Source organism: Doryrhamphus excisus, chromosome 21, assembly GCF_030265055.1.
Source record: "Doryrhamphus excisus isolate RoL2022-K1 chromosome 21, RoL_Dexc_1.0, whole genome shotgun sequence".
In the NCBI taxonomy this organism is placed as follows: domain Eukaryota; kingdom Metazoa; phylum Chordata; class Actinopteri; order Syngnathiformes; family Syngnathidae; genus Doryrhamphus; species Doryrhamphus excisus.
This window is the reverse complement of record NC_080486.1, coordinates 7,180,151-7,204,098: the sequence shown is the minus strand read 5'-3', so window position 1 is coordinate 7,204,098 and position 23,948 is coordinate 7,180,151. Positions and strand designations below refer to the sequence as shown.

Sequence of the window (23,948 nt, the reverse complement as noted above, 5' to 3'; positions counted from 1 at the left end):
ACGTTGTTATACCAGTGTGATGGAGACAAGTCTACCTGCTTTAGATGAGCCTTTTATGGTAGGTGGATCTGCAGAGGGGGCATGCGGTTCTCCCAGCCACAGCGAAGGCCTCAAAGGCGTCCAAACAGCGCTGGTGGAAAAGGTGCGAGCAAGACAGCAGCACCGAGCGCCTCCCTCGATGGAGGCTGAAACCTGCAGCCTCTGCGGCGAGGCCAAGCCCGCACAGCGGCGTTAGGCAGATGGCACAATCACCCGTACCCCGCTGGGCCACCTGTTCATGTATGGAAATATGAAATAATTATTATCTAATGAGTCACACAAGCATAGAGGTTGATACTACAACTGTTGAGGCCAACATCATCTCTCAAGTAAAAAGCCCATGATGCATTTGAGACATGACATGCTTTGTGTTGTATTGATTACTTGGATAAATTAATGATCACCTCTGGAAGGATGTGTTCGTCCCTGTCGCGCTCATGCAAGCGTGAACACGTCACGGGTTAAAAGAAAAACGGTAAAGCAGATGGAGGGGGCTTTTTTTTGGTGTACGATGATGTTTCCTGACCTGACTGCGTATACGCTCCCAGTCATCCTCCTGAGGTTCAGAGACGCACTTTCTCTCCAGCTGCTGGAACACTCGCCGGCTCGATGACAGCAAGCGATCGATATCGCTGAGAAAAGCCTCCGTGTTGGTCTGGCAGTGTCTCACCAAGCTCTCGTTCAGCTCCTGCAGCTAAAGGCAACAAGCATTTACCGGCACAAAGCAGACACACAATGCAGCCGTGTGCTCAATCAAGGCTAATTATGTCTGGGATGGGGGGGTGGGGGGTGGTGTTGTGGTGGCTGACAGTGCACTAATCAATACCAACACATCACCACTAACAAGGACAATTCATGGAAACCACTCCAAAGAACTAAACATTGCTGGGAGACATGTTGTCTATTTCAATAGCAAGATTCCATGGAACTAGACTTTATATTAGGATGGTGTTTAGGCCAGCAGAGAAGGCTTTGCTGGCCCTGATGGCACACTGCTGGGTTCTGTAGCAAAAGCTCAACAGAGTACTTCATTTGCAGGAAAAAAAGGTTTGGACACACCTGATCTCCAGGATGAGAAATGAGCCATCCTACCAGCTGACAAGCATTCAAACACCTTCTTTAGCGTAAAAAAGCTGTGGTAGCGGCTCAACGGGACAAAGTCATGTGATCCGAGGGCCTGTTTGCACATGTGCACCGACTGCTTCTCCTCGCCAAGCTGTCACGCTGACATCAGGACAGCCGGGCTCGGACGCCTAATCCAACAAGCGGTGGATGTTTTATGACTTGATGAACTTTGCTACTCGCTACGACGCCGTCGAAGGAGAACACGCCGAGGGAGCAGAGGGTCTTATCTCCACGTGGATAGCACGTCCCCTTAATGTGTTGACTCAGGGTCGGACCTCGGAAGCGGGCCAGAAAGGAAAGCCGGGTGCAGGGATGAGTTGATAATGTGTAAGTTGTTGTGTGGTTGCAGGCATGTCTTCATGCAATCAGCAGCGTGTGGCTCACACCGGTCTCGCACCAACACGCCTGTTTGCTTTACAGTCAGCTAAGCAAACACCTTCAACATGGCGTCCGTCACAGCTGTCAGCGCCATGTTGCACTGCATCATCCTCACCGTGACAAAAGACATGAGATTGTCGTGACCACCCACCGCCACGTGGATTCATGTGGCACATCTGACTTAATTGGCTCACTGTTTGACACCATGTTGGATTCAGGTGAACCGGAGCGCTCGGTAAATAAAACACATTCACCCTCTTCAGTTCCAGACCTGGAATCGCCCGAGAAGTTGTGTCAAGTAGGTCATCCAAGGCCTGAGCAGACTTCACTAGATGGCAATGTTCCCTTTCCCCTACCAGGCCACGCCATCATTCAACACAACAAGCACGGGAGACAACGTCGGGTACACAAACGCCACGCAACAACTCTAATGGATGAAGGAACAGCAGACCCGAACACGCATGACAGCGTTGTGCTTTTGTGTGCCGTCTGGAATGTTCCATTTGTTTGACTAAAACACTAACGCTCTCCATATTAGCCAACAAACAAGCAAAGTTTCACAAAGCATCAAAGGCTCCAGAGGGTGAACGCAGGTGAAGGTGTGTGTGTGTGTGTGTGTGTGTGTACCTGGGGTCAGAGAGTGCCTTCCACATAGCGCCTGTCTTGATTTGACCCAATAAGACGCTCATGCTGTGTACACTGTGTATTTACCTTCTACCTCCCCCCCCCCCAACATTCTGCTACGTAGGCAGGAGTGAGGTGTCTATTGGGGGTGTAAACGTCCATCCTTGTAACCTCTGACAGTGAACTAGTCATGGGAAACATGAGTCCTTTAACCTTTTTTATGAGTCACTATTGGAGTGAACTGAGTCGTTCGTTACAGAGAATATGCACAGAAACATGCAGTGAGTCTGTGAAACTCTAGCCTCCTTCACCTGCACCCAACGGTCAGTGAAACTCGAGTCTTTGTCAAGCTCCTGTGAGTCAGTAACACTTGTGTCATTGTCTAATACCCGTGAGTCATTGAAGCTCGAGTCTTCGGTGAGCACCCGTGCATCAGTAACACTTGTGTCTTTGTCTAATACCCGTGAGTCAGAGAAACTCAAGACTTCGTCCACCCGTGAGGCAATGAAAGTCGAGTCTTCATCTTGTACCCGTAAGTCAATGAAACGCAAGTCTTTGTCGAGCACCCGTGAGTCTGTGAAACTCATGTCTTCATCCATTACCCGTGAGTCAGTGACGTCAAGTCTATGTCAACCTGTGAGTCAATGAACCTCGAGTCTTCGTCGAGCATCCGTCCCTCAGTAATACTTGTGTCTTTTTTGAATACCCATGAGTCAGTAAAAATCAAGCCTTCATCAACCCACGAGTCAATGAAATGCAAGTCTCCAGCAACCCATGAGATAATGTAACTTGAGTCTTTGTCCAGCACCCGAGAGTCAGTGAAACTCAAGCCTTCATCAACCCGTGAGTCAATGAAACACGAGTCTTCATCAAGCACGTGTGAGTCAGTGAAACTTGTGTCTTCATCTAGTACCCGTGAGTCAATTAAATCCAAATGAAATGTCTTCGTCAACCCATGAGGCAATATGACTCGAGTCTTTGTCGAGCACCGGTGAATCTGTGAAACTCATGTCTACATCTCGTACCGGAGAGTCGGTGACATCAAGCCAATGTCAACGTCTGATTCATGTCTGATACATTCACTTGTGTCTTCCTCTAGTACTCGTGAGTCAATGAAAGGCCTCTTTGGTGGTATCATGTACATCTTAAAATGATTTGTATATGAACAGTCATAACATGTCATCTTACGACTGTTGTGCACAATTATTTAAGACTCTGTCAATATTTACTGTAGACCAGAAACCACCAGCCTGTCATCACACCTAACAGCTTAATTATTATCATCATCATCATCACATGCTGAGTTTCAACATTGTTTCATCATTATGATAGCAGCCGTAGTTCTCAGTGTGTGTAAGTGTGTGAGAGGTCCTGATCGAATTCACCTTTGCTTCATAGAATTTCTGTCGCAGGCGCTTGTCCTTTGGCCAGACGCTTCTCTCAATATTCCGGTACCGCCTCCTTGCAACGTAGCCTCGCCAGCACGCTTGTATTCTGCACACAAAGACACACACACACCAATGAGGTTGATTTGCAGTACAATGAGCAACAATGACCTTAGCAATAATAATAACAACAACAACAACAATAATAATAATAATAATAATAATAAGAAGAAGAATTATTAATATTATTAGGATAATTATTATAATTTATTATTTTATTATTATTCATTCATTTTCTACCACTTTTTCCTCAGGCTCGAGGCTGGAGCCTATCCCAGCTGTCTTTGGGCGAGAGGCGGGGTACACCCTGGACTGGTGGCCAGCCAATCACAGGGCACATATAGTCAGACAACCATTCACACTCACATTCATACGTATGGACAATTTGGAGTGGCCAATTAACCTAGCATGTTTTTGGAATGTGGGAGGAAACCGGAGTACCCGGAGAAAACACACGCATGCACAGGGAGAACATGCAAACTCCACAGAGAGAAGGCTGAGGGTGGAATTGAACCCTGGTCTCCTAGCTGTGAGGTCTGCGAGCTAACCACTCCACCGAAGTCCAGCCCATATAATATTATAACATTATTATAATAATAATAACAATAAAAATAATGATGATGATGATAATAATGACCTTGCAGCACACTGGTTTCGAAAGAGACGCGCGGCATCGTGGATCACACGTGTCTCGTACCGCTCCCTCCTGCACATCGGGCAGCATTTTCTTCCTGAAAACCTCTCGAAGGCCTGCAGACATGCTTTGTGGAAGACGTGGGAGCAGGACAGCAGCACCTATGAGGGACACCAAGATGTACACACACATTGCAGCTTTAGGATGCTAAGGTTAGCGTGTGTATTCAGACGCATGGATGTGAAGGGGTGTGTTTATTTGGCAAGAGGATGGAAGAAACCAGCAGGAGCATCTGTGGGCTGGTTGCAACCTGGAGGAGGAGGAGCTCCTTCACGCTCTGCAAGGAGACGGCAATGGCACTTGGCACATGAGCCAGTTTACTTAGATCTCTTGAGGGCAGGAGGCCGGGGAGGGGGGGCGTATTGATTTCCTATTGTTTTGGGCCCGCTCCACACACTCCATCAGTGGAGAAAGAGCCCCCCCGTTGTGCACAATTTCCAGCAGGTTGACAAGCCATTAGCGTGGAGAAGAAAGCTCCAAACTGCAGTCTTTGAAACATCCCGTGCACACCGTATTCAACACATCCATTTCATGACAAAACTAAGTAAACACCAGCTGGAGGTCTTGAAATATTGAAATCAAATATACATTTGTATGTTTTTTATCCTATTTATTCCATGACGCGTTCTGCTGTTGGTGAATACCTGAGGCTGAAGACAGAACGCCTCCCTGCATATTGAACAAGGCTGCTCAGACTCCCGCTGCTGGAGCGACCTGGTCTTCACCTGTCTCCACTGGTCCTCGCTCAGCCTGCCTGGAGGCGGGGCCACCAAACCCATCCTCTGAGCTGGTAGGAGAGAGTCATCACATCCTGATGAAGGTTCCAGACATATCCAATGGTTCCAGAGTCACCTACCTAATGTTGGAGGTGGTGGAGGAGGATCAAGCACATATTCTCGCTCTTCTAGAAGGTCTGTTCTCTGGACATCCTTTTGGTTCCCTCTCTGCTTTGAAGGTACTTTGTTTCTGAACTTCAGCAGCGGGTCTGAAAGTAAAAAGTCGGGTTCTAGCAGGTTCCTCCTGATATGATCCTGAAGGGCCACTGAGGTGATCACCATCTTGCTGCTTGCTTTACCATCCTGTGGAATACATTCATCCTCATAAATGCACTGCTTTAGTTTTTGTGTATCATAGCTTAACTAACATCTATTTTATGTGTCTTAAGGATGAAGGTTTACTCCAAAAGTAATATTTAATAAGCGCGTTTGCCGTAAAGCGCTCGTGTCGCAGGTGCTTAGCATCAAGCTAGCAGGTAACCACATCGACTCTAGTTTTTAAACCCCACAAACACAACGTGACACGCTAGATATTTCCCTTTAGCAGAAAACACTACGTTATTGCAACCTCTCTGTGAATCTGACACACTTTACTTTTCATAAAAGTTACTAATTATGAAGAGAACAAACCTTCCGTGTTGCCATCCTATCAGCACAGCGTTTGACTGGTTGCTAGGTAACTTAGGCCCGCCCTCTTACTTCCAAATGCGGAACTGGTTGGCTGCTTCTGATTGGCTGAGAGACGAATAAACTATTAACATCGTTTGTTTATAAATGTTTACAGTGCTACATAACTACATAAGTTCAAACACTATTATTTTATAATACACACATATTTTCCATTTGATAAACTGGCTATATTATAAAGAATTCAAGCAATGACTAGAGTTACAAAGAGTATAAAACAGTTTTAAAAATATGTATGTGGCGTGTGTGGATGTTCCTAATGATTATTTTATTGTTGCTAGCTGGAAGCTGACCAAAGGAGGTTAGTGGATGTGACTCAGCCAGCTGTCGTCAGAACAAAGCTAAGCTGCTCATACCTGGGCCGTGAGCTCAGAGTCCCTCCCAGGTCACCTTCACGTGGAAAACAGCCCCCGAAAGCTCTCTTTTTGTGGGGCCCGATGAAAAGTTTGCTCCATATCTTCTTTAAAACGCTTTGCGGCCACGACTGACACTGATTGGTGAAAGCAGGCTAACGGTGAGGCCTGTCAATGACTGGAGTTGTCTAAGAAAACAAAGCCAAGACGCGACTCTGGGAGAGAAGGAAACTTCTCAAGAGGTTGCTGCATTCTTGAGATTAGGGCAAGAAAAACTTGGACCACTGTCGTTAAAACCCCAGACAAAGACGTGGAACAATTTATTAGCTAAGAATTCAAGCTGAGGACTCAATCAAAGGCTGACGTCCACCCTGCCAGACTCAGGCTTTGGTTTGTTGTTTTAAGTAAATAATCACGCTTAAAAGATATGGCAAAGATGGGGCTCAAGTCTCCCCCATAAAGCCTGCATTCTTCCAACTGTCATCAGAATGGATTTCAGTGTGTGCTTTTATTTTCAACAGCGACGTGTTTGTCTTCCCCCTCCTCTGTGAACACCATTTTAAAGGCTTTTTATTTAACTTTCTTCCTAACTTGATCTGTGGTATTTCCCAAAAGACAACTCACCTTGACATGCGGAGAGGCAAAGGTAAAAAAAACAAAAAACAAAAACAAAGCAGTGCTACTGTTTCCTTTTAGCTGTCACAACGCTTATGCTCATTTTCCATGTTTAGGACAATTTTCAATAAGATTGCATCATTATTAATTAATGGTTTTTAACCCCCCCCCCCGTAAAACATAACTTAACTGAGATTATTTGAGATCTATCAGTGTGGACACGATTATAACGGCTAAAGTCTAAAGCTTTGGGACTGCAGCAAACCACAGTAAGAGCCATTAGCTACAAATGGTGAAAACATGGAACAGTGGTGAACCTTCCCAGGAATGACCAGCCAGCGACAATTCATGCAAGAGGTCACAAAAGACCCCACGACGACATCCAAAGAACTGCAGGTGTTTGTGATTCCACCATTAGAAAGACACTGGGCAAAAACGGCACACATGGCAGAGTTCCAAGACCAAAACCACTCATCTCAATTTGGCCAGAAAACATCTTGATGATCTCCAAGATCCCCAAAACATCAGAGCAACAGTAAAATATGGTGGTGGTAGTTTGATGGTATGGCGCTGTTTTGCTACCTCAGACGTGATAAATGGAACCATGAATTTTGATGTCTACCAAAAAATCCAGAAGGAGAATATCCGGCCATCTTTTGGTGACCTCAAGCTGAAAGCAACTTGTGTTCTGCAGCAGGACAATGATCTAAAACCCAAAAGTTGAACTTTTTGGAACTTTTTTTTATCGAAACAGTAAAATATGGTGGTGGTAGTGTGATGGTCTGGGACTGTTTTGCTGCTTCGGCACCTGGAAGACTTGCTGTGATAAATGGAACCATGAATTCTGATGTTGACCAAAAAATCTGACCATCTTTTCACGACTTCAAGCTAAAACCAACTTGGTTTCTGCAGGACAACAATGATCCAAAACACACCAGAAATATATAATATGTAGATGCATATGGTGTATATATGATGATATAGTCTGTACATACAGCCTAGTGTGTGTGTAGTGACAAATAAGCATATAGACATGCAGGCTAGCGCGTATGCGGCATAGGCGGCTGCATAGTGTGATGTATGGCCTTGTTGTCAAAGCAGCGACTGTGCTGAGATATGGATGAGAAAGGGCAGCCATAATGGCTCATTAACAATTATGTCAGCCAGAGAGAGCGATCACTTTGATCGCAGACAACGCAAATCTCATTATTTTATGACTTGACCTCTAATGCTTCGCCTAACATGACTTTAATCGCCGACGTGGAGTCCCCCGTGGTTTGTCTGGGAGGAAAGGCTCTCCTCCTTGCTGAGTAAGAAGAAGAAGAAGAAGAGCGTCATCATGATTAGACGTGTCCTTTGTAAATGAAATACAAATCACCGCAGCCTTCATTTACTAAGTGCTACATTACCTCATACTTTGGACCTAACAATGGATTTCCTATAAATCTGTGCTGCTTCAAATGATGGAGGGACTCACATATCACAAAATGTGCCAGCGCTTATTAGCACTTGAGAACTTATTGATCCGCCATTGTGATTCATATGGTTTGGGGACGACGCTGGGAAAGACTGGCTGGGAACTGGGTCCCCCCCCTCTCAATTAGTCCACTTTGTGCTGACGGCCGGCAGGACCATGCTGCTGGGACGCCTGCCACCTGACCCTGTCTGTGCCAGCAGTGACTCAAGCTGGTCCTCCTCTAGCGGCCAGACTAGCATCAGCAAAAAGAAGAAAATCACACATAAATATAACACTTTGAAACTATTCCTCCCATAGGGAATAATGGTCATGTAAGTGTAAAAAGAAGTGAACCACTGTACACTATGAGAGACTTTAGAGGCAAGAAAGCCTATTATTATTTCAAGCATTTTAAGATTCAGCTGCACATATCCGGAATGTTATGAAGGGTCAAAGGTTGCAGTGGATTTGTATTAAAGGGTCACAAGGCAGAAATGTTCGGAACCAATGTATTACTTTTAGGAGCAACACAATTCCACCTGATGTCGCTGACAAGTTGCTGTGACGGAGGCGGTAATTTGCTGCATGCTTGATGGCGGCCATCTTTCTCCGTAATGGACAATAATTGAGCAGAATCCATCAGGATTGCTTGAAATAGGCCAACGTAATGGCCGTAAATTGTAGCCTGTGATGGCGTCTCGCTGCGTTTGAGAGGCGGTGCAACTTTTTTTTTTTGCGGGCACTTCATGCTGCTTCCATACAAATCATAGCTTTTCAGCTTGGCAGTACATGGAAATATGTCCTAGAAGAAATGTCACATTACATATGCTGCCATACTAATCCTGTGAGAGGACATTAAAGCGCCCCTGCCGCGGTAGCCACACAATGTATATTGTACAAAGCTAGTAGCGCTAGTAACGGTGATGGAAATACTGCAGTGTGCAGGAAACATGTTAGAACGCGCACATGTGGGTCATTGAACCAGACCAGATTGATCTTGAATGCATCTCAGGTTTAAAACAGTAGCAGCAAACAAGCGTATCAGGTAACGCTAATAATTACAGAACATAAACAGCATACATAAAACATGCAAGCATCTATTTAAGTTTTCCAGTAATGACAAGTTACTGCAAACATGGCGCCTTTTTTGCAACTTGCTTGAAGTCGTTGGTTTGTGATGGTTTCAATTTAATTGTCAGAGCATCAAGGCGAGGACAACACATGCTACTCATGTCTTCTACGGACCGTGGCGATGTCATCCAAGAAGCGCCAACCTTTCAACTGTCACCCGTGCAGACGGCAAACAAGCTAGCGTGTCAGGAAGACACCTTGAAGGTCATGCAAGGTGGGAAGCACACACATTCTTTTTTTTTCTTCTTCTTCTTTTTGGGAAGCTCCCCTGACCAGGCACACACGTCGGAGGATTATTTACGCCCACTTACTGTACACGCACATGCACGCACACGCATGCAGCGACTTGAAAAGCAGCTAAAAGCAAACCAAATGCAGACACATGAAGCCTTTAAAGCTTAATTATATGTGTTGGCGTGATGAGAGACACATCACACAAGCTGGTGATTAATAAACAAACCAACCCCCCCACCACCCACCCCGCGCCCCTCACTGTCTGGGCTCAGGTGGAGGGGTGGCAATCAAAGTGTATCAAACCACTATCAAGTAAGCCCTAAGAACCCAGGATGTAACGTATGTAAGTCTTCTGCAAGTCTTCCAGGTCCTGAAGCAGCAAAACCACCCCAGACCATCATACTACCACCACCATATTTTATTGTTGCTATGATGTTCTTTTCTGAAATTCAGTGTTACTTTTACAGATTACAGATGTAATGGGACACACACCTTCCAAAATGTTTTAGTCTTGGAACACTTGTCTCAACAGTGTCTTTCTCATGGTGGAGTCATAAACACTGACCTTAACTGAAGCAAGTGAGGTCTGCAGTTCTTTGGATGTTGTTGTGGGGTCTTTTGTGACCTCTTGGACGAGTCATCTCTGCGCTTTCGGGGTTATTTTGGTTGGCCGGCCACTCCTGGGAAAGTTCACTACTGTTCTATGTTTTCGCCATGTGTGCATAATGGCCCTCACTGTGGTTTGCCGGAGTCCCAAAAACTTTAGAAATGGCTTTATAACATTTTCCAGGCTGATAGATCTCAATTACTTTCTTTTTAGGAGGCTTGGGGGGGGGGACTTTTTCACACAGGGCCATGTAGGTTTGGATTACTTTCTCCCTTAATAATAATATTAATAATAATCATTTATGGACTGCATTGTCATTGACACGTCATTTGATGGTCCATCCATTTTCTATGCCGCTTAGGGTCGCGCCATGTGGCAACTCGGAAAACAAATCCAGTTAGTCCAGGCTGGTGTCCAGTCTCCTGTTTTGGGGGCAGAATAACACAAGTGGATCAGATAAGTAATAAGTGTGCTGCCATTGTTCAGTACAGATGGGGTTCGTTTTGGATGCATTTGGATCATTTTGTTCCCTTACGGTACCAATAATGAACCAAACGGTGACCTTAAAACATACCATCATTTTGGCACACTGTACAGTGATCACCCCCCCCCCCCCCCCCCAGCATGACATTGTCCTCCAGCTGTACACATCAGCTGGGATGAGAGCATCACGCTAGCTTTCATCTTTCACTGGCAGGCCGACATCACTTGCTGCCTGTTGTCAACAGATGAAGTTAGGAGTAACTGCTGCCCTGCTTCTCACCAACCAAAGCCCATATTAGCTAACACACACTTACACACTCACAAACATGACACGTTTAGGGTGACTTTACTTGTCTACAAGTATGCCAGGCCAGTCAGATGCTGATACTTTTTCAATACAGTACTAAGCACATGGCATTACAACACAGCTGTAAGTGCACTTCAATTAGTATACTGTGTACACTGTGTACTTAGTTCCTTGGAGAAATAGTGCTGTACAAAACTATGGCCATATATAGCCATGTGGGTGTGGGGAGTGCTGCTGTTGACTTGTTAAGATGAGAAATGTAAACAAATGTAATGTGATATGATAATAAATGAATGTAATAAAATGTAAAAAGGGCGTCAGACTCTCTGTGAACACACTTGTGTACTCAAAAGACAAAGCACCAGTTTTTTGTGGTTTATCGGGTCCAGGCCTGACGGTGATAAGTTAATTTCTGTAAAATAGGATTTACAAATGAAATATTTTTGTAGTTTGTAAAAAAAACCTGTTTACAACCTTCTGAATATGGTTTGTAGCATTATTAGAGCTCGCTAGACATGAAATAACACCCCTATAGTCACATTTACACTCATATTTCTCAATATAGTTTATATAAACATATATAAATGAGTGGTTAGAAAGTGGGTTTTAGCTGGATTGAGGCTTAAATTATTATTATTATGATGATTATTATGTTGTTATTATTATTGTTCCTATTGTGGGTTGAACCTGCAATAAAAGCTTATTGTCCCATTGATCAAGTCTGGTGTTTTATGTTTCACCGAGTGACCAGTGTAAAATACTGCATATCACAATTTGAATGAGTTTTCTTAATGCCTTATATTTGTATTTTACTTTAAGTTTAATCAAGTCTAGAATGACTTCATCTTCTGTTAGACTACTCAGACCAGACCGCCCACTATCCACTATCACCAAAGGGTTTGGAAAGGCGGGACGACTGCGTGATGAAGAGGTTAAGCTCAAGCTAAATGGCTAATGGACAAAAGTGACACAAAGAGCGACAATGAAAGAGAGAGAGGCTGACAAAGTGTGTGATGAAGGAATTAGGAGGACGTTTGATGCTGAAGAAGATGACTTGAGTGGTTTTAGTTCCCAGGAGGAGGAGTAGGACGGAGGTGAATGACGTTTGTGCATACTTGATTAATTAATAATTTTTTGCAAAACCACGTTGGAATGAAGCCGTGAAATTTGAACCACAATGTAGCAAAGATATAAATTTCAAAACTTTCCAACTGTATGCACGCTCCAATAATGTTGCCACGATAAGCGATGAAAATAAACATAAACAAGTGCGATGTTAGTACAGTGCACTGTAACGCCACGGAAAGGCTGAGCGTGGTGACGTCAGAGGAGATAATGAGGCCTAATGAGGTTTGTTCAGTCACACTTTTGGAATTTCTTAAGTCTCTTTGCAGCAGTAAGACACGTTCCTCACCCTTAAGCTGCTTTGGCCAAACAAATGTGCTTTAGTCGAATCATTTCACTCAGACAAGCCGCTATTGTTGGAGTGTTTTTCCATGTTGCGGTGGTTAGCATCATGCTAGCGGCTATCATCCTGTCAGCTGACTGTTTGCAATGAAAGTCGGGCCGACGACAGAACTAATGACGACTACAACAGTCTTCATTTTGTCATAAAGCTGTCAGCAGTCAATCGAGCCTCTTAAGAGTTTTGCTGCCGCACTGAAGATTTATGAAATGTTGATGCGGGCGTGTCGCAGCACATCCTGTCTGTCTTTTCGAGACGACCTTGATGTTTGTCACCATCACTTTTCTTACTGACTGGAGGACGCTCACACATGGACAAGCTATTATTACTATTATTGTTATATTCATATCTTCTATTTAACACCTTCTCACATCTGCATAAACAACAATAAAAAAAAAAAAACTACTTCTGGCCAACAATTTTTTCAACACAGGTGGAAGGAGTTGATTGGCTGGACGACATATAGAGGTGGGCGGGGCTTATAAAAGGGAAAATAAACAATACATATGTGCTCTATTGCTGTGTTTCAACTGTGACCTACAAGTATTAGTCTTTTGAGTAGTGATTCGCGATACCACTGATTTGGTTTCGATCCCATACTGACCTAAATACAGGCCGGTATCGGAGATACCGATCTGATACTGATTATTTCTGCAAATTCACCACTTGGTAATTTTTGAAAATCATAACCTTAAGAATACAAGACACATATTAAATAAATTATGAATTTAAATACATTCATAATAACTCACTCTGGAGTACAAGTTGCACCAGCCACAAATGCACAATGAAAAAGACAAAAACATATATAACTTTCAGTGGTATAGGAGTGATGGGAGTAGCAGATACAACTTAGAGCGCCTCCTTGTGGCTGTCAGTGTGAAAAAACACACATATAGTATATATGTCCCTCCGGAGTATAAGTCACAGGACCAGGCCAACCATGAAAAAAAGTATAACTTATAGTCCTGTAAGTGATTTGTTTATTCATTTTAAACCCCAACTATTTACAATAAATAAAAACTATGTGAAAATGGTATTTTATATCATAATCGGACGATACCAATAGTGATACTGATCACATTGGCGATATCAGGCATCAATCCAACCACTTTCGGGCACTTCGGGCCGTGTGTGGTGGGAGGTGACTACATTGATATCCCCAAATTCAATCCACATCTGACAGCCAATCTAAACCGTGGGAGACTCGTACTATTGGCAAATCTGTGTACATTTGTCGCCTCCATTAGCCGCCGCCTGACTGACGATTACATCGCGAGCATGCTTTGCAGGGTGCAAAACTGATATCACTCTCACAGGTAAGTCCCACACAGCAGACATGCTTGTATCGGCTTTGTGGAGGGAAAGTGGATGGGAGATGACTGCAATGGTGAGCACAGTCAATCATCGCCATTTTGCTACTAAGCAGAAGGGGAGGGACTAAGACTAGCAGGAGAGACGTGAACAACAATATTTTTTGTGTTTTATTCCAAAAATGCAAATATACTGCAGTAGGATAGAAGTCAGTATACTATACATCAGTAGTTAAGTTGGTAAATATTGCAAATATCATTTCTGGTAAGTGTACAATGACAAAATGGATACACTGTCAAAGTGAGTGCACTCAGGAACTAAGTACATATAGTGTACTTACTGAAGTGTACTTACAGAAGTGTTCCATGTGGGACAAAGAAGAGTCTTTTATGGTCATAAAAAAGCTATCCAGTCTTTTCTTTGTCTTTCTAGTCCTGTGATAGCCGTTAGCTTAGCATGAAGGCTGTTTGTGTGAGCACAAGAAAGCACTAAATGTTGTGTGTAATTATTCAAATGAAGCGCTGCCACGCTGCCACTTTGAAAGTAAAAGGTGCTTTTAATGTGGTCGCGCTAAGATCACCTCGCTAAGATCAGGTTCAAGCCTGTCATTTCTTTGCAGGTGGGGCCAAAAAGCCCCCCCTAAACACAGTATCGTCATTTCATGAGCAGCAGCCATCTTGGCTAATCATAGTTTGTGTCAATGAATGACTGTCTTTAACATCCTTTGCTTTCATCTTATTTTTACCTTCTATTTGTGGCCTGCTTTCATTCAAAAATGCTTAACACCCCCCCGTCCCCCCCACCCCCCCCACCCTCGTCTGAGAACAGGATGGTCCTCAAGACGCTGGCCTTTCTCTGCTGAGATGCTGCGTAAACGGGGGTTGGGGGGGGGGGGGGGGGTGACAGATGGGCCTGGGCAAACTGGACCTGTTGACCTTTGACCTCACTGTCCACCTCTATGAGAAGATGCGGAGGAATTCCAAGGAGATTAGCGTCCTTTATGTCTCCTCGCCGTGTCGAGGCAGGAGGAATGCCTTGGTTAGCGAGTTAGCACGTGGAGGAAGCTAATGTACAAGGTAAACATGCTGGATTAATATGAACTATAACGAGTACAGAATTATTCCGCTCTATTTGCTCTTTCAGTGTTGTCGTCTTTAATAAACAGGAAGTAGACTGAGAACAAAGCGGCCATCTTGGTGAGGTCCACTACTTTAGTAGCATGTGTGTGAAGTAAACAAGGCCTGATCCTCACACAGTTGCATTTTCTACATTCCTGGTTGAAGTTTAATCTGCTTTGTGTGTTTTTTGGCATAAGCTGGTCGGGTCAGCGGCGTGTTTCCCATGCGGCCCACCAGTGAGGGGCATGACTGGATGTATATTTCCACTGCGGCATTCATGGTGGTGCCGGTGGAGTGCGGGTGTGTGTGTCGTAGAGAAGGCACTCACCGGTGTAACAATGCTGATTAACAGAACATTTCCCTTTTGTGGGGGCGCACAAAGACAAACCCTCAGCGTCTCTGCGGCCGAGTCAGCACACAGGCCGGACCCATTCATGTTTTTCCCATGTTGCAATTTACTCAGTGAATTAAGCCCAGAGCAGAAAAAAAAGTGTTTCACTCCCAATTGTCATGTGGCGAGGAGGAGAGGAGCTGTGACGGGCCGGTGGGGGGCCGTGGGGGTCTGTGAGATACTTAAGCCTTTTCACCGGTGCCGCCTTGTTTCCCCCGCTGCTCTCCTTGAGAGACTAATGTGTTTGGGTGCACAAAAGGAGGATCTTCAGAGATATGCCAAGAGTCTGGAGAGTGTGTTTGCAGGAGCTGTGAAGAGAGCTCTTTAGCCGCCTTTGGGGACAATGCAGCATGGGCACTTTGTCCACGCCAGGCATTTCACACGCACCCGGGGCAACAGTGGAGGCACAAACATTAGTTGCACTGATTGAAAAGGCCTTTTTCATCTTTGGCGCCCAATCAGCCGCTGCCGCCACGTTATTATGTTTACTGGCCCTCGCCTCGTTTATTCTCACTTAGCGCATCACCTCTAATTGCTTTGCTCTTAAAACCCAACTTTTCTCTTTCTGACCACGCCAACCCGTCTATTAGCAAGTCAACATAATAAGAATAATATATGAATATCATGACAGGGAAGACAAGCACAAATCATCCTATGAACACAGGAAGCATATTTACAATATACAATATATATACAATATATATTTACAATATATACACAAAGCTTAGTGCAGCTTCATTCTACCACCCTCAAAATATATTCAATCATCAATTATGCTGTTTAATGCTTCCATTAAAATTTGATGATATGTATTCTCCACTGGTCACTAGGTGTCAGTAATATTACTGTCATGTTGGCTGAGACACACAAGCACCAGATTTAATTGCCAGAAGTTGGAACAGGCACACAACAGGGACAATAAAACATTAGCACTGGTTATTGTTGCAGCCGTAACCCATTCAAAGTCAAAGATAAACCTCACTTCTGAACCCCTGACGTGTTATTTCATGTCTAGAGGGCGCTGTTTTTGAGAAAGTCGGAAACAGGTTACAGCTTTTCTATGCACAAACTGAGAATATGGGAATATTTATAAATACGGAATCCTACATTGTGGAGACTCTCCAATCAAGGACGTGGAACCACAATAAACAAGGGACTACTAGACGGTTCAATTCGGAGGAGTTTGATTCAACTATCAATCTCGGAGTCTAACCATATGAAAAAAGTCATGTTTGTACCATTCTGACAATAAAGGGGCGACCACGGCTGCAAAATGACTTTGTTTTTGTTATAAATAGCCCATTTTGATACAAATTCACAAAATCAGTCTAATTTGTTTTAATGAAGAATTGAAAATAATGTGACAAGTGGTTAGCACCACCCTCCACCTTCGATTCCACCCTCGGCCATCTCTGTGTGGAGTTTGCATGTTCTCCCCGTGCATGCGTGGGTTTTCTCCGGGTACTCCGGTTTCCTCCCACATTCCAAAAACATGCTAGGTTAATTGGCGACTCCAAATTGTCCATAGGTATGAATGTGAGTGTGAATGGTTGTTTGTCTATATGTGCCCTGTTATTGGCTGGCCACCAGTCCAGGGTGAACCCTGCCCCTTGCTCGAAGACAGCTGGGATAGGCTCCAGCACGCCCGTGACCCTCGTGAGGATAAGCGCTAGAAAATGAATGAATGAATGGTCTAGTTTAACATCTTACACAAAAGCTTTTGGATATTGGATTTCGGAGCGCCAACATTTTTATCACTGATCTTTGACTTGTCCCTGAAATGTCCATAGTTGACATGCGACACACACCACCACCCAATCGGGCGTAAGTGCTTGCAAGCATGGGTGTCAACATAAACAATAGTCCAATGTGAAATTCCATTGATAGATGAAAATGCATTTCTTTTGCTGGGAATCAGGAACTCCCATACAAACCATTGCTCGCAAGTAAACAGAGGAGCTTTGCTGGCTTACAGACACGCCCATATAAGGAAGTCCACCCCTCTGTGACATCATAAAGAGGCAGTTTTACCACGCCTTTTGAAACAGAGCATTATGAAACATCCCAAACTTCCAAAAGAACAAACCTCATTATCAGAAACTTTGGCATCCTTTAACACGGGAATACAACATTCTAACTCCATTCATAGGGCAGAAAAGGTATGTAGGTAGGTCCCTGTTAAGTACATCAAGTTCATCAGTTCATATAGGAAACAATCTGGAGTGGTTTTCATGTGACAGTCACGTGACTATGCCAGGATTTGGCTTCCCCAAACACATTTTAGGTAAAACGTTCTCTTTATCTGACTCTCACTATTGTATTTGTGAAAATGCAAAAATCTTCTGTGGTGGAATGAAGACATTTTTAAAATATCGGGTTTCATGATCAGGAAAAAATCGGATACGGATATCAACCAATATCACATTTTTTTGTGATATCGGACATCTCTACTAAAAACACAGTTTATGATTTGTGAAACCTTCATTCTATTTGTGAAGGCACCTTTTTCTATGTCAGCCTTTAGCAATTTTAGACCTGGTCCACTTTGAAAAGTCTAGATCTGATTGTTTTCCAAGTGGACCAGGTCTAATATAGGGATATAATATGAGAAGCATCTAAATGTCACTAATCAAAACAAAGTTTCAGAAATACAATAGAGGCAATGTCTTACCTAAAATGTTTTCACATTATGATAATTCTGAAGTTACTAGGAAGCGATAACACAGAGCGTGTCCTCGACAACATCAACATTGATATGAAGCATAAATACTTGGTGCTGATAAAGCGCCACAACAGAAAAGACTGGCACACTAAATGTTAAATATTAAACAGTTCATGTCGTTGAGTTGAAGAGCAATGGAACGCAGCGCCAAGATCCTGAAAGTGTACTTCCTGCTTTAAGAGCTAAGCATCATGGGAAGGCACCTTGTTACTAATATGGCTGCTGCCGCTGTCCTTGCAGTTGACATTTGGACTTTGCCTCTGTATGCTAACGAGGTGACACAAAAACAATAAACTCATACCTGCGTTGCCTCGGACTTACCATTAAGGCAAACACAGGCAATGGCCTTGAACCTTGAGATTTCCAGGGACCCCCAAACGTATCATTAAAAAATGATTATTGTCAGCTGAGGAGAATGCAGTAGAAGCTGAGAGCGACGCTTTCCATCGCAAAGATGTGAGTATTAAAGCAGTAAACGATATTAAATGTTGATTAATGTTCTTATCAATTACAATAAAAGCATTCCAATGATTAACTTGTTATGAGGTATTAATAATCCCACAGGAGGACTTTCTGTAGCTCGGGGAATTTCCTCATATTCACACTGCATGACAATGTAACTAGGAAGTTGAGCAACAGCAGTACACGGTCAATACCTGGATGTGGTATTCAAAATGCCACAAAATGACACTTATCACCCTCAGGAGTCGTCATTTTAGTTATTTCGTGGAAGTGGAGAGCCGATCTTGAAATACTGGTGGCTGAGGAGCAACCTCTAGCATGCTTATTTTATATTAATAACAATAAATGAATGTATGGTCAACAAGTGGGGGAAAAAAGCTGGCAGATATTTTATCTCCTCTCGAGTGGTTGCAATTCAAAAGAAATAAAAATTAAATACAGTAAACTAAATACAGTAACCCCTCGTTTATTGCGATTTGTACCAGTTTTTAACATTATTAGACATGAAATAACACCCCATAGTCACCTTTACACTCGTATTACCAATACAGTAGACATACTACGAGTAAATAAACAATTTAAGACATAAATAAGACTCGTGTCCAAGTGTGTGGCTGTAAATGTGTTTCCCTCGGGGTACAGGAAATGACATCTGTGTTTTTTGTGCATCATGTGAGATCAAAATACTGTACGTAGTATTCAACACTGGTTCAGAGCATCTTTGAATGCATCTTCTGAATGCCTTATAAATGTATTTTAGTTCGTTTAACCATTTTTATGCTTGGAAATGCTTCATTTAGCCAAACAATGTATACAATTTGCGTCGATATTCATATTATTTTACAAGTAATAGGATTTATTCAAACCACAAAACAGCATGATGAATATATTTTTGAAAAAGTGAGTGATGTGGCAAGGGACAAGTGTATTACATTTTTGGTAAGTGTATAACGATGGATTTGGGACTACATGGACACTAACTAAGTACATAGAGAAATGTACTGACAAAAAAGCAAACAGATAAGTATATAAGTACAGCATATCTGCTCAGACATAAAAGTGTGCATATTGTGCGTCTAATGAAGACATGTCACACTTGTTGCGGCGTGTATTGATGTTGCATGTAATCCCGGTGAGGGGATGCAGATTAACGCCATGGCGATGTGTTCCGCTGCTGATGAGAGCTTCTTTCTGGATGTGAGTGAAGGGGGGGGGGGTTGTGGATGGCGGGCTTCGCTAAATGGAGAGAGGGGCTGGAGGGGGGCGTCTTCGTATGCTTTTTCAGAATTCATACTGATCTTAATGTTCTCACCATTTGAGAGGAACACATTGCAAAAGCAAAAGAAGAGAAAAAGAGAAAGTAATTCTGAGCTCTTTTGTATCAAATCCTCTAGAGAGCTACTCATCCCATGATTTCATTATCACTAATCCTCTCTCACTGCCTTGGACGTCTATACGTGCACAGAAAACACACTCCTGGGTGTCACTGACAGCGACAAACGCTTCACGTGTGTGTGTGTGTGTATGTGTGTGTGTGTGTGTTGAGGAATGCTGCGCGTTTGGGATCATCCCCAGACTGTTTTGATTTCCCACTTGATGGAGAAGGTGAGAGTAATCCCCCGAGGATTCCCCCTCTCGAGGTCTTTAGTCGCCATAAGCCAGCATTCAGCAGGCCAAAGCCAACATGGCCTCCATACAAGCTGCTGGTATTAGCGCACCATCGCCGAGGGGGCGAGGCTTAATCTGCCCCGGTGGCTAACCTGTCGCTGAAAGGGGGCCCGCGGGGGGAACCAACCCGGACGCTGCAGGACCGCCAGAGGACATTGTTCCTGGAGGGATTTGTCCACTGGGGACAGAATTCTTAATTAGTCAATTACATGGCGCACAATGACAAGAATCCTTCCTAAGCTGCCTAGACTCATTTTGATCAAGAAAGAGGTGACAAAGAATCTTTTCTTCTGCTTTTATTATCACGCTAATCATAAATAATACAGAGTTGACCAACCAAAGATGTGTCTTTTCAGGCACTTTTCCTCAGGATAAAAATATTTGGGATTTGGGGAATGCTGAAAGAGTGACTATGAATGAAATATTCTAGATTTATTCTGTGTGTTGTCTGGAAACACTCAGCACTTCCAAAACTATTTCCTAGCATTTAGCACGTGTCCAGTTAGCCATGTCATGTGACACATTCATGGGTTATTACTACCTCGTCCCTTTCTGTGTCTTCTTGTCAAGGTCTCTCTGCTTGGCTAGTTGCTTGCTGTTGCCATGGCAATGGCACTGAGGCTTTCTGTACCTGATTGTTGATACATGTGCAGCTTGACACAACAGGTAAAGCATTTTTACAATCATTCCATCAGGCACTAGAACATTTTTGTTTGACCGTCATGTTGCACCCATAAAGTGTGGGAAGAACAGCAGTGACAAGCACCTTCCCAGTGCGTGTGTGGGTTTTCTCCGAGTACTCCAGTTTTCTCCCACATTCCAAAATCATGCATGTTAGGTCAATGATACCCTTGGGATAGGCTCCAGCATGCCAACCGTGACCCGAGTGACAATAAGTAAGTGGCATAGAAAAACAGATGGATGGGAATCATTGATCAATTTTCTATACCGCTTATCCTCACAAGGGTCGCGGGGGTGCTGGAGCTTATCCCAGCTGTCTTCAGGCGAGAGGTGGGGTACACCCTGGACTGGTCGCCAGCCAATCACAGGGCACATAAAGACAAACAACCATTCACACTCACATTCATACCTATGGACAATTTGGAGTCGCCAATTAACCTAGCATGTTTTTGGAATGTGGGAGGAAACCGGAGTACCCGGAGAAAACCCACGCATGCACGGGGGAGAACATGCAAACTCCACACAGAGATGCCCGAGGGGGGAATCGAACTCGGGTCTCCTAGCTGTATGGCCTGTGTGCTAACCACTCTTGCAGCCCCTGCATTAACATAATTAACATAATTTTTTGCACATTTGTCACACTTAAAATGTTTAAAATCATCAAACAAATTTAAATATTAGTCAGTGAGAACACAACTGATTATTATTATTATTATATATATTATTATTATTAAGGGGGAAAAAAATCCAAACCTACACGATCACTGTATGAAAAAGTGATTGCGTTATAAAACCATTTCTAGAGCTTTGGGACTCCAGCAAACCACAGTGAGAGCCATTATCCACAAATGGCAAACACATGGAACAGTGGTGAACTTTCACAGGAGTGGTCGACCAACCAAAATGACCCCAAGAGAGCAGCGACGTCTCATCCAAGAGGTCACAAAAGACCCCACAACAACATCCAAAGTACTGCAGACGTTACGGTCAGTGGTCATGACTCCACCATGAGAAAGACACCAGGCAAAAACGGACTAAACTTTCACACCACTGTCCATCCTCCATAGTGAATACACCTGGAGTACGTGTGATTGGTGGAGAATGAGGAAGTGTTGTTGTGAGTGTGGAGAAGCCAGACAAGTTGGTTGAACCTGAGCTCTGCTGTTGACGTGTTAGATTGGGAATAAAAAAAGAGTCAGAGTGTGACGTTACAATGTACAGCCCATCTTTGGTTCCCACGGTAACATCTGGGATGCAGACTTCTGTTTCTAAATATGGGACCGTTCCGTTTTTCAAGGTAGCCCTTGCTGATGTTCTTCTTGTGACGTGGACATGAGTTTATTGATATTGATCAGTTACCATAGCGACACAGCCACAACATTACAAAGACAAAAAGGTGGAGTGCGTTTAGCAGGAGAAGCATTAGATGGCTCGCATCCTTCAAAATACAATCGGCACTAAAGTACAAAGTGTCATCATGATCACGATGAGGAAGCTTCTCAGATCTCGTGGTAGGTCCTAAGAGGCCTGGCATTGTGGCTAAAAGAGATGAGAGATCCCGGGTATTAGCCGGCGTCTGAATTGACAGGATGCGCATACTTCGCTCAACATGTCACGTCTTAACAGCGTTTGGCTTCGCCTATGAGCCAAAATTCTTCCCTGAAGCCCCTTGTGCTTGTTTCGCAAGCTCAGATGAGGCCTTAAGCCTCCAGCAGAAGATGAATGCTGAGTGCTAAATTAATTTCAGGCATTTTCTTTTGTGCGCTGACAAAAGCGAGCAGGTTGCTCGCCGGCTTCCACAGCTGATGACAGATCAGTGTTTGCCCAGGTGTCAGGCCTCCCGCTGCAGACAGCGAGGGTTTGTCCACGGCTAACTTCACCCTGCTGCAAAGTGCCTTAATTGTACACAGCTCCTTCATTCACAGCGCCGCCAAAGAATGCCTTCAAAAATAATCGCTGGGGACAAAATAGCGGCGCCCCTTGTTGAAATGTTGAAACATGTCCTCGTATTCAAGCGATTGTGGGCTGCAATAAAAGGCTTTCATTTCAAGAAGAAAACTTTCGACTGAAGGACTTTCAGTAGACAATTCATTAGGCACACCTGCGCAATTTAATGACATCCGGTGGATCAAAGACTATCGGCCGTTAATGAAGAGCTGAAGATCTTTTTGGTCACCAGTGGGATGAACTTTGCTGTTATCATCGCTTTAAAATACAAAGGCTGCATCAGAAATAAACCTGCATGTATTTGCTTTGACGGTGTGTGTGTGTGTGTGTGTGTGTGTGTGTGTGTGTGTGTGTGTGCGAGTGTGTGTGAGGACGCAGGCCAGTCCAAAGGTTGCACGTATCACTCAGACAGCTTGTTATGTCTGCACTGAGAGCACTGGGCTGAGTGATGGCTGCACAGCTGGCAGCTACAAAGTGTCTGCATTCACAAATTCCCTCTGGACGCCATCCACTTCATCCCTCACCTTTAGCCACGCCCACCCTGACGAAGCGGCCGCAGGTGAACGCAGGCTGGTTGGCTAATTGACCAATCAGTGGCTTGTTTTTGGGTGCTTGTGGCGAATGGAAGCAAATTCTCAAACCAGTTTGTTTTTTTAACTCACTACTATGGTCTACATCACGGATGTTTTTGTTTTTTTCAAATATGTTAAGTTTTTGTATATAATTACCGATTAATACATGATGCAGGAAACATTTCCGGCCTTTCACTTTTAATGCACACCCCTACTTGCTAAATTAGGCGACCGTGCCGCTAAATTGTCAATATGTATCTCCTCTACAAATGAGCTGTGTTATAAAACGGAGGTATGGTCACCACATTACGCCTTCATGTCGGAGACACACTCTGAGCAGCCACGGGGGTCAGGAGAACGAGAGTAGAGAGCGGAGGTAGGTTGGATTGCAGGGTTTAGCGAGTGTAAAAGCATTTAATGTGCTCTCCCGATAATGCCTTGCACACGCCACATCCATACATCATTCATCGTAGCCATGCCATAGTTCAGTCTGATTGGCTTCTGGCTGCCCTGTTCTACCCCTAACCCATACTTTAGTCCCACAATATTTTGACTTTATTTCCATAATAGTATTACTAATTTATTCATTTTGTCGGGAAGCACAAATCCAACAAAATACAGCTGGAATAGGTGCAAATTCTGGAGGATCTGGAA

The 23,948-nt window shown here is 43.9% G+C and overlaps 1 protein-coding gene across 4 annotated transcripts in view; it reads right to left on the bottom strand.

The window, feature by feature from the left end:
• rnf32 (ring finger protein 32) overlaps positions 1-23,948 on the bottom strand; it is a 41,674-nt gene that overhangs the window by 5,320 nt on the left and 12,406 nt on the right. For 2 of the 4 annotated variants that reach the window (XM_058059936.1, XM_058059935.1), the window contains exons 2-8: positions 5,712-5,816; positions 5,162-5,384; positions 4,950-5,092; positions 4,249-4,406; positions 3,552-3,660; positions 566-733; positions 36-271 (exon numbers count right to left, since the gene is read on the bottom strand). In XM_058059936.1, the coding sequence (XP_057915919.1) occupies positions 41-271; positions 566-733; positions 3,552-3,660; positions 4,249-4,406; positions 4,950-5,092; positions 5,162-5,384; positions 5,712-5,726 (1,047 nt within the window). In that variant the 5' untranslated portion in view covers positions 5,727-5,816 and the 3' untranslated portion in view covers positions 36-40. Of the gene's footprint in view, positions 1-35; positions 272-565; positions 734-3,551; positions 3,661-4,248; positions 4,407-4,949; positions 5,093-5,161; positions 5,385-5,449; positions 5,651-5,711; positions 5,817-23,948 lie in introns of those variants that run through there. The other 2 variants (XM_058059938.1, XM_058059937.1) reach the window with 2 other exon arrangements.